Source organism: Salmo trutta, chromosome 10 (assembly GCF_901001165.1).
Source record: "Salmo trutta chromosome 10, fSalTru1.1, whole genome shotgun sequence".
Taxonomy (NCBI): Eukaryota; Metazoa; Chordata; class Actinopteri; order Salmoniformes; family Salmonidae; genus Salmo; species Salmo trutta.
The window spans coordinates 15,053,855-15,064,531 of record NC_042966.1 but is presented as its reverse complement, the minus strand read 5'-3'; the positions used below and the strand labels follow the sequence as shown (position 1 = coordinate 15,064,531).

Genomic DNA, 10,677 nt, shown 5'->3' with positions numbered 1-10,677 from the left:
AAACAAATTAGGCACATTTGGGCAATCTTGACACAACATTTTGAACAGGAATGCAATGGTTCATTGGCTCAGTCTAAAACTGCACATACACTGCTGCCATCTACTGGCCAAAAATCTAAATTGCACCTGGGCTGGAATAATACACTATGGCCTTTCTCTTGTATTTCAAAGATGGTACAAAAAAAACGGTAGTTTTCTTTCTTTGTATTATCTTTTACCATTTCTAATGTGTTATATTTTCCTACATTCCTTTCACATTTCCACAAACTTCAAAGTGTTTCCTTTCAAATGGAACCAAGAATATGCATATCCTTGCTACAGGCGGTTAGATTTGGGTATGTCATTTTAGGTGAAAATTAGAAAAAAAGGGACCGATCCTTAAGAGGTTGTTTTGAGGCTATACAGTGTTCGTTTATATTTACAAACATTGGAGTAAAACAAGCATATATGTTGGGTTCTGATTGGGTGTAACAGTTGAACTAAGCTCATTAGGCATATAAGTTATATTCCTCAAGAATCAATGAGTATAAATAATTAATTTATAAATCCAAAAATGTATGTAGTGACTGCAGATTGTCCCTTTAAAAAGGGACATTCCACCACTTTTCAACCTGTCATTGTCTATAAATGAAAGGTTATCAAACCCAGTCACAGGGTTGGTTAACTCTGGCGATTCTTTTGGCTTTTAGAGTTAGGTAAATCTGCCTTTAATTTCCTTGCACCTTAAGTGTGGAATGATCTACATACGATCCACTTCAAACTTGGAATTGATACCTCTAGAGCATTTCAGATGGTTGTTCCGCAACCTTTTTACTGAAGAATGTCTTTTTTATGATTGTGTTTTTTTGTTGTTGTGTATAATAACATGTATTTAATTGTGTAGTTTAATGTGTTTATTGTATTTTAATGTGTATTGTTGTGCTGAACAGGGCTCATCTGGAAAAGAGACCTCGGTCTTAACATTGACTTCCTGTCAAAAGAAAGGTTAAGTAAAATAAAAAATACAAATCTCCAGCACCATATGTGAAAACGGCTCGTTTCTTCGTTTCTACATTCTGTAGGTAAAATAAGAAGAGAGGTCCTAAAAAAGTGCAACTTGATGACAGTAACTAGGTTCCACCCAATCGGTGACAGAGTTTCATGTGAATATTCAAAAATCTGCATATAAACAATATGCACATTTTCCCCACCAGAGATGTATTTCCATCAAATTGACTTGTTGCGGCTAAAAGGCTGTGCATGATGACGTAGTGCACATAAAAATAACTTTTGCGGTTAAATATACAAGTAAAAAAATACAAGTTAAATGGGTTTCCGTTGCATTTTCAACTCTACTGATGCTTTTGTCACAAAACTGATAGGTTATATCCGGTATGTGCCCACTCTGGTCTTGACAGCCAAGCACTGATCATCATATCACAAGAATAAGAGTGGATTTCATTACTTATTTTATCTGTAGCCTACTAAACGGCATGATTTCCTGAGTTGTAGTGGGAGTACCACACAACATATTGCGTGACTCCAAATTTACTTTCGATAAGATGGTTATTATATCAATATTTGCGCATAAAGGCGTTTCCCACCGCAATTCCTCACATAACTATTTTTACAGCCACAAAAAGATCCCACCTTGTCTAGCGTATTTTGTTTTGTCGACATTTGGGAAGTTTACCGACAAATTTGCTATTTCCATCAGGTCTGTTGTGACATTTTCTATCCGACATGTACTTTACTCACATAAAAAGGTTGAATGGAAACCTGGTTCATGAGTTGCATTTAAAAAGGTAAGAGGTAGGGCATTTTCCTGCTCCCAGTATCACCACAAATCTCAGTCTTAACTAGTCATATCTAGTGCTTATAACTAGTGTTTATATACACCTTTCTATACAGTAGAGATCATGTTTTAAGACTGTCAGGTTTTCTAGCTGAGGTGAGCTGAAGGCACCATAATTATAGCCTCTCACTCTGACAGAAATTCACACACACACACACACACACAGGTTTGAGAGCTTGCATTGCCTTGTGTGTATATAAGGCTTCTGTGAGGTGTGTGGAGTAGTCTTAGGAACTCTACCCAAGAACATGTGCTTTACAGGGTCAGGGCAGGGGTTAGAGGTCAGGGATCCGAGGTGGTTGCTAAGCAGTCTTGGTGAGTCGTAGGAACTCTTCCCGAGTCTTTGGATCTTCTCTGAACACCCCCAACATGCAGCTGGTCACCGTTCGACTGTTCATCTTCTGAACCCCACGCATCACCATACACATGTGCCTGGAACATATCATATACAAGCCAACGCAAGAATGCCCCGCTTTACTCTCATGATTAACATGTGATTTATAAGTCTGGAACTTCAAGCACCTAATAAACATTCAGAGTTGGTGAGAGTGTGTAGTACTCACGCTGCCTCTATAACCACAGCCACTCCGGCTGGCTGTAGAGCTTCTGATATCGCCATGGCAATCTGCTTGGTCAGACGCTCCTGGACTGGGGAGGGGAACATGCACAGAATGTTGCATATTTCTTACAGTAATGTTTCAAGGTAGTATGTTTACGAATATGTCCTTTGAACTACAGTATACGTACTGTGTATGTATATTTGAGTAAGCCCTCTGCCATTCTTACCTTGGAGCCTCCGACTGTACATCTCAACAATCCTACAGACACACACAACAAACAGTTACTATCACAGTAAGAACACACACGCACCAGTGGAGGCTGGTGGAATGAGGACGTGCTCTGTGTAACGGCTGGGAGAAAGAAAAAAAATGGAACGGAGTCAAACGTGGTTTCCATATGTTTGATCCCGTTTACATTTAATCTATTCCAGCCATTACACAGAGCTTGTTTTCCTATACCCCCTCCCACCAGCCTCCATTGACGCGCGCACACATACACACACAGAACAATAATATAATACAGTAGAAGACCATCAAACATATAGCTAATTGGTGATCAGGTTTGATAATGATTCATGTCTTCATAAATAGAGAGATGACCCGATACACAATCTGTCAATCATTCTATCAACCTGTCGATCACTCTATCAACCTGTCAATCATTCACTGCCTGCCAAAACATTATCTGAAATTGTTAGGCAAGATCTGATCAATGTGCATGTTTGGAGTGAAATATACAAAAGGGTTGAAGGGCTATAAAGTATGAGGAGAGAAATGGAGACAGGGAGGGAGGACAAGGGATAGACAGAGAGACAGAGAGAGCCTGTGATCATAGAAGAATGATTCCCACTGGTCTGGAGGGATTTTCACATGGTCTGGGAGCGGCTAGGTCTGGGTATTGTCTCTCAGTGTGTGTGTGTGTGTGTGTGTGTGTGTGTGTGTGTGTGTGTGTGTGTGTGTGTGTGTGTGTGTGTGTGTGTGTGTGTGTGTGTGTGTGTGTGTGTGTGTGTGTGTGTGTGTCTGGGGTGAGACAGGATATTAGCAGTAGGGCTTACAGTTTAAGCCTCCAGGTCAAAGAACTGAAATAACAGAAGAACTCAGCCCCCCAGCACTAACACACACACACTCGGGTAGCCCGACCATTCCCTGCCCCTGTCATGAGCCAACCAGCTTCTCCAATACACACAACGTATGGACTGTGTGTCAGTTGTGTGTGTGTGTTTGTACTGTACACTCACCTAGCCAGCTTGCTAAGCCCGACCACCTTCTTATTTGGCAGGTATCCGATATGTACCTGGGTCAATGCAACAGAGTAGAAATACAGGTCAGAGTTCAAACAACCAGAGCAGAGTTTCACATGTGACCTGCTCAACACACATACAGCATCTTCATACTCTTTGTAAACTCTACACACAACACCAGACTGGCATCAAAGCTACTGTGTGCTAAGCCAACTCACTGTGTGTGTGTGTGTGTGTGTGTGTGTGTGTGTGTGTGTGTGTGTTCGTGTGTGTGTCCCATTCCTCCCTATGCAGGACAAAGAACCCAATAACCCCCCCCATACTCTCTTTCCAACAGAACACACTCTCTCTCTCTCTACCATTCTTTGCTCTGCTACTCTCTGTCAGCCACTCCCCACCCCACTTTCTGTCTTTAGAGCCCCAGTCTTACCCTGCCAAAAAAGGGTACAAGGTGGTGTTCACAAAGAGAGAACATTTCAATGTCTTTTACTATCACTATCTCATCATGGTCCTCGTCAAATATGGCATCATTCAGGATGTCTGTAGAGAGAGCGAGAAAGAGAGAAAGTTCATCAAATTGTTCTAAAAGTCTATCAGTATTGTTCAACCTCTGACCAGAGGTTGAGTAACAGGCGGTTGGAGATGGGGAAAAGACTTAGACCAGGGGTGTCAAACTCATTTTGCCTCGGAGGCAGCATTTGGTCTTCAACGAGGTCTGGAGGGCCGCACTGAAAAAGGCAGGATGTTTGACACCCCTGAGTTAGACCATACAAACAAGAGACTGCTCTATTGTAATTACAAAAAAACTCATAGTGAACGAAAATATTTATCAATGACATAACAACAACACACACACACATTCTTAGATTACAGGTTAGAGTGGTGTTTGGAAAAAATTGTCAGATTATATAACCGCACCACACGCGGATAAAGACGACGCACGCGGGCTTGGCGAGCTCCTACAGCCAGGACCGACAAGCACGAGTCACCGGCTTTAGCGCTAACAGTAACATCTGTCTTTATGAGAATTGGGTAATCGTGTTAACCCATAACTAAAAGTTGGGTTTCGATTAACCCACGCAACTGCCTGATAACGCCAGAGATTTAAAAAAAAAACACAGTAGGCATATAGCTGTTGAGTCCAATTAAATTATGTAATTTGGATCCAAAAATATTTTGTTCAAGATTTGAGAGAAACATAAACACTGTAAAAAGTGGGATAGCACTTTCGTTCAGCTGAAGTGCTTTTTCTGATTGGTACGATCCAAAATTATGCTTTGGTTCATTAAACCTATTCTATTCAATTTGTCAGAAATCAAATAACGAATTTGACAGATCAATGTGCTTTCAACAACTCATGCACATTCGCATTGCATGATGGTGGGTGCAATCTAGCAATGGCAGCCTATCAGAAGAGTTGAAGGCGTGGCCTACTGTGGGACTGGCTTTTGGTTTGTTATTTTAGTCCACCCGTGAGAGTAAATGTCATTCAAGGTAATCTTTTTTTTTTAAATTGACTACTTTGTATGTTCACTACCAGCACTGATATCTGCCTAAGTGCTGCTATCGCTCATTGATGAGGTGGTCACCATTTGGTTACGATATTGTAGCCTGTTAATGTGAATGTCTTATGTAAAGAAAGTGTTTTTCTAACGTAATATCTTGATTAACAGGAAATTGTTGAATTGCTTATTACCCAATTAAATAAACTTGTATAGGTGATTCCAAAGCGAAAAATCAACTTGGTACAACATTAAAAAATGCTTTGTATGAATATTTAAGTGATAATGCTGGAGAAACCGGAGTTTGGAGGATATATTGGCACGGGTGTTGTTGAGTGCCAGGGCCAGCCAATATATCTTCCAAACACCGGCTTGAGGGCATTATCACTTTTATACAACATATTCAAATAATTATTGACATATTTTCATTCCTTTTAAAAAAAAAAAATGTTTATTCATACTATTACATCCTTCCACAAGATATTGTTCTACATCTATGGACGCGACCTAGTCGTTCGTTCTAAATGTTGCATTGCCATACTGGCTGGCAATGTTCTTATCCCTTAATTGCTAGCTAGCCAACTATGGCTAACTTAGTCTCGTCAAACAGTGCAGCCAAAATTACAGAAAAGTAGCTGCATTTGCGTTTGTTTAAGCTGTTTTCTAGTGACATTTATTTGGATACATCCATAACAATAAGCTAATGATGCACTATTTCGCCTGGCATAGAACATGTGTTCTCTCGACCAGACATTGTTGTTCAGAGTAGCTAACAACACAGCTCACACAATCACTTCAAAGTCAAGCTGGAAAGACTGCAAACTAGCTGCATTTCATTTAGTTTTACCTGTTTTCTATTGATATTTCTTGGTGTGTGTATATATACAGTACCAGTCAAAATTTGGACACGCCTACTCATTCAAGGGTTTTTCTTTATTTTTACTTTTCTACATTGTAGAATAATAGTGAAGACATCAAAACTATGAAATAACACATATGAAATCACATAGTAACCAAAATAATTGTTAAACAAAACAAAATCTATTTTAGAGTCTTCAAAGTAGCCACCCTTTGCCTTGATGACAGCTTTGCACACTCTTGGCATTCTCTCAACCAGCTTCATGAGGTAGTCACCTGGAATGCATTTCAATTAACAGGTGTGCTTTGTTAAAAGTGAATTTGTCGAATTTCTTTCCTTCTTAATGCGTTTGAACCCTGCGTTCATTCTTTTTGTTCTGTATCCATGGACACGACCCAGTTGTTTGTTCTAAATATTCCATTACCATACTGGCTGGCAGCATTCTTATCCCTTGCTTGCTAGCTAGCCAATTACGGCTAATTTAGTCATGTCAAAAAGTGCAGCCAGAATAACAGCAAAGTAGCTGCATTTGCATAAGCTATTTTCTAGAGACATTTATTTGGAAACGTCCATAACAATGAGCTAATGAGGCATGATTTCACCTGGCATTGAAAATGTGCTTTCTCATCAGGATACTGTTGTTCAGAGGAGCTAGCCAACAACACGACCACTTCAAACTGAAGCAGGAAAGACAGCAAACTAGCTGCACTTCCTTTTTTCAATTTACATTTCTATGTATATATCCATAAAAATGATGCCAGCTGATTTACGATTTCGACTGGCTGAGGAATGCTGCCTGCCTACCTGCTTGTCTGTCTCTTCCCGACACGTTCATTACTATGGGACAGCTGGAGATCAAATTTGAATATTGGAAACAATGTTGCAAATGTCGGAGAGACAGACAACAAGGTTTATACAAATCTCCGCTGTTGAAATCTAAATGTAAGTCTAAAAGAAATGTGAGATCATTTCTAGATGTTTTTTATAGTGGGTTGATGAGACAGTGGATTGCTCAGTCAGAGTAAATAGGCAGTGTGTGTTAACTTGTGGAATAGACACAGGCTGGAATGTGGTTTTAACCAATCAGCATTCAGGATTAGACCCACGGTTGTGTATATACAGTTGAAGTCAGAAGTTTACATACACCTTAGCAAAATACATTTAAACACAGTTTTTCACAATTCCTGACATTCAATCCGAGTAAAAATTCCCTGTCTTAGGTCAGTTAGGATTACCACTTTTTTAAGAATGTGAAATGTCAAAATAATAGTAGAGAGAATTATTTATTTCAGCTTTTATTTCTTTCATCACATTCCCAGTGGGTCAGAAGTTTACATACACTCAATTAGTATTTGGTAGGATTGCCTTTAAATTGTTTAACTTGGGTCAAACGTTTCAGGTAGCCTTCCACAAGCTTTCCACAATAAGTTGGGTGAATTTTAGCCCATTCCTCCTGACAGAGCTGGTGTAACTGAGTCAGGTTTGTAGGCCTGCTTGCTCACACACACTTTTTTAGTTCTGCCCACACATTTTCTAAAGAATTGAGGTCAGGGCTTTGTGACGGCCACTCCAATACCTTGACATTGTTGTCCTTACGCCATTTTGCCACAACATTAGAAGTACGTTTGGGGGTCATTGTCCATTTGGAAGACCCATTTGCGACCAAGCTTTAACTTCCTGACTGATGTCTTGAGATGTTGCTTCAACATATCAACATAATTTTCCTACCTCATGATGCCATCTATTTTGTGAAGTGCACCAGTCCCTTCTGCAGCAAAGCACCCCCACAACATGATGCTGCCACCCCCGTGCTTCATGGTTGGGATGGTGTTCTTCGGCTTGCAAACCTCCCCCTTTCCCTCCAAACATAACGATGGTCATCATGGCCAAACAGTTCTATTTTAGTTTCCTCAGACCATAGGACATTTCTCCAAAATGCAGTTGCAAACAATAGTCTGGCTATTTTTATGGCGGTTTTGGAGCAGTGGCTTCTTCCTTGCTGAGCGGCCTTTCAGGTTATGTCAATATAGGACTTGTTTTACAGTGGATATAGATACTTTTGTACCTGTTTCCTCCAGCATCTTCACAAGGTCCTTTGTAGTTGTTCTGGGATTTATTTGCACTTTTCGCACCAAAGTACATTCATCTCTAGGAGACGGCTGCGTGGTCCCATGGTGTTTATACTTGCGTACTATTTTGTACAGATGAACGTGGTACCTTCAGGTGTTTTGAAATTGCTCCCAAGGATGAACAAGACTTGTGGAGGTCTCCAATTTTTTTTCTGAGGTCTTGGCCCATTTCTTTTGATTTTCCCATGATGTCAAGCAAAGAGGCACAGAGTTTGAAGGTAGGCCTTGAAATACCTCAACAGGTACACCTCCAATTGACTCAAATGATGTCAATTAGCCTATCAGAAGCTTCTGAAGCCATGACATAATTTTATGGATTTTTCCAAGCTGTTTAAAGGCACAGTCAACTTAGTGTATGTAAATTTCTGACCCACTGGAATTGAATGTGAAATAATCTGTCTGTAAACAATTGTTGGAAAAATGTATTGTGACATGCACAAAGTAGATGTTCTAACCGACTTGCCAAAACTATAGTTTGTTAACAAGAAATGTGTGGAGTGGTTGAAAAACACGTTTTAATGTCTCCAAACTAAGTATATGTAAACTTCTGACTTCAACTGTAATATATATATATATATATATATATATATAAAAAGTTTGTATTTATTAGGTTTAACCAAAGGGGGAAAGTAAATTGAGTGTTTAAAGAAATAGGCAGCTGAACTATAGGTTTGTTAATAATCAAATAACAGTTGGCAGCGAATCATATTTTTGGTTTCAACATATGTTTTTATTTTTTTTTATTTTTACAATTTACAGTGTAGGAAGGACTGTGTTCCTAGTTCTCTATTCTCTCTCTATATTACGTTTTGCACTCTCCTGCTGCTCATCTTTGATAAATGTATTATTATTTTGTTTCTGCATCAAAAGCATAGGCTTTTGAAATGGATGACAAAAACAGGGTGCTGATATTCAAATTGGATGTGCCCTTTTCTTTTAGCATATTCCCCCCAACTATTAATCGACCAAATACCGAGTCCCCAGTCTTACCGTACACGTCCTCGTGGTATCCCTTGGTAAGGAACTGCATTGCTTTGGCGGCTCTTAGAGGCGTCCTCAGGAGCCCCTGCCGGTCCGTGTCCTCCCCGAGCCCCCGCAAGATGCTGCTGTACGCTGCTTCGAGTGCCGGTAACCGGGACTCATCCTCGGCATCTTTACCGGACGTCTCATGCTGTTTCCGCTGCTGTACGGTGGTCTTCTTGGTCTCGAGGCTCAGCTCACTGAAACCGTTATTATAGTAGAAATCTGTCACCAGCTGCTTCCCGGTCCCGTTACAATGGCTGTTCATCGCCGCTGGTTTTTGGTATTCGATCTGACAGAGGGAGAAACAATATACAGCCTTTCAAACTCAAGAAGTTGCTGATTGTAAAAGCTAGTTGTCGTTTTGTTGTCCGCCAAGCAGTCCCCAGCAGCAGATTGTCCATGGCCCTGACCTGCGCTCCGTTTATATACCTGACCTGCAGCAGCCGCGTGCGCACCGTGCCAAACCAAACCTCGCTCCCCATTTCGTCACGCTAATGAAAAACATCGGCTGACGCCATCCTGCGCTCCAAGGGTTAGTTTGTATGAATTGTCACGACTGGAAAAGCTTGCTTGTCTGTTATGTTGTTATCAATTCTTTAACTGAATGTTTGATTGTTTGTAATATTTGATTGAATTAAATAAAGGATTGTCATGACTTGATCATCGGTCATTATCGATTATAGATAATAAGCCCATATTCGCACGGAACAAGTATTAGTACAGAACGTTGGTTATGTAACTATATTATCCCAGAATGTCTGTTATTCCAGATGACGATTCGGAGGGGATTCGTCTTTTTCCAAACTGCCCCATGTAATTCTTTATTTTTTTGTTGTTGTTTATAAGCCATACCAAACAATCGTTGGTATAGATAGTGTCGCCATAATATTTGAATTGAGGAATTGTGATCATTCGGATATTTTAGCGATCCACAATAGAAGACGTCCTAAATGCCCCCTAGTCTTCAGATGTGAGCCCAACAACGCCCTTGATATGCATTTTTAGGCTATGGATGAGAAAGTGAGCTTGTCATTTCCAAACGTTAGCTCAGTTGTATTATGCTTTACGATCTATTAACAGCAAGGTTATACATTTTTTTTTTATATTACCAAAAAGGGATCTGCTATGGTTACAAGCCAAATAACCCTTATTTGACACTATATATAACCATTATTTTGTGTGTGTGTGTGTGTATAGTAGTTGCGCATCACAACTTATTTATAATTATCTATACAAAATATAATTGGTTTGACTTGATTACCGGGGCAATGGACATTCACAACCCGGCTCGTGGGAAGTGACAAAGAGCTCTTATAGGACCAGGGCATAAATAATAATATAATAATAATCAATAATTTTGCTCTTTATTTCACCATCTTACATATAAAACCTTATTTATTCATCGAAAATGGTGAATAACTCACCACAGGTTAATGAGAAGGGTGTGCTTGAAAGGATGCACATAACTCTGCAATGTTGGGTTGTATTGGAGAGAGTCTCAGTCTTAAATCATTTTCCACACACAGTCT

At 39.9% G+C, this 10,677-nt stretch overlaps 1 protein-coding gene across 1 annotated transcript; it reads right to left on the bottom strand.

Annotated features, from left to right (window-relative positions):
• Window positions 1-901: 901 nt before the first annotated feature.
• On the bottom strand, window positions 902-9,559 carry gch2 (GTP cyclohydrolase 2). Its single transcript, XM_029764586.1, has 6 exons — window positions 9,116-9,559; window positions 4,066-4,175; window positions 3,633-3,688; window positions 2,621-2,652; window positions 2,398-2,482; window positions 902-2,266 (listed from the first exon to the last, which is right to left on the bottom strand). Exons 1-6 carry the CDS (start codon window positions 9,411-9,413, stop codon window positions 2,137-2,139), a joined length of 711 nt encoding a protein of 236 aa, XP_029620446.1. The 5' UTR covers window positions 9,414-9,559; the 3' UTR covers window positions 902-2,136.
• Window positions 9,560-10,677: the final 1,118 nt, after the last annotated feature.

Coding starts and splice junctions, on each gene's coding strand:
- gch2 (XM_029764586.1), bottom strand. CDS start 9,413: ATGAACAGCCATTGTAACGGGACCGGGAAGCAGCTGGTGACAGATTTC. Junction 4,176..9,115: donor ATACCACGAGGACGTGTACG/GTAAGACTGGGG, acceptor CTCTCTCTACAG/ACATCCTGAATGATGCCATA. Junction 3,689..4,065: donor TTGTACCCTTTTTTGGCAGG/GTAAGACTGGGG, acceptor GCATTGACCCAG/GTACATATCGGATACCTGCC.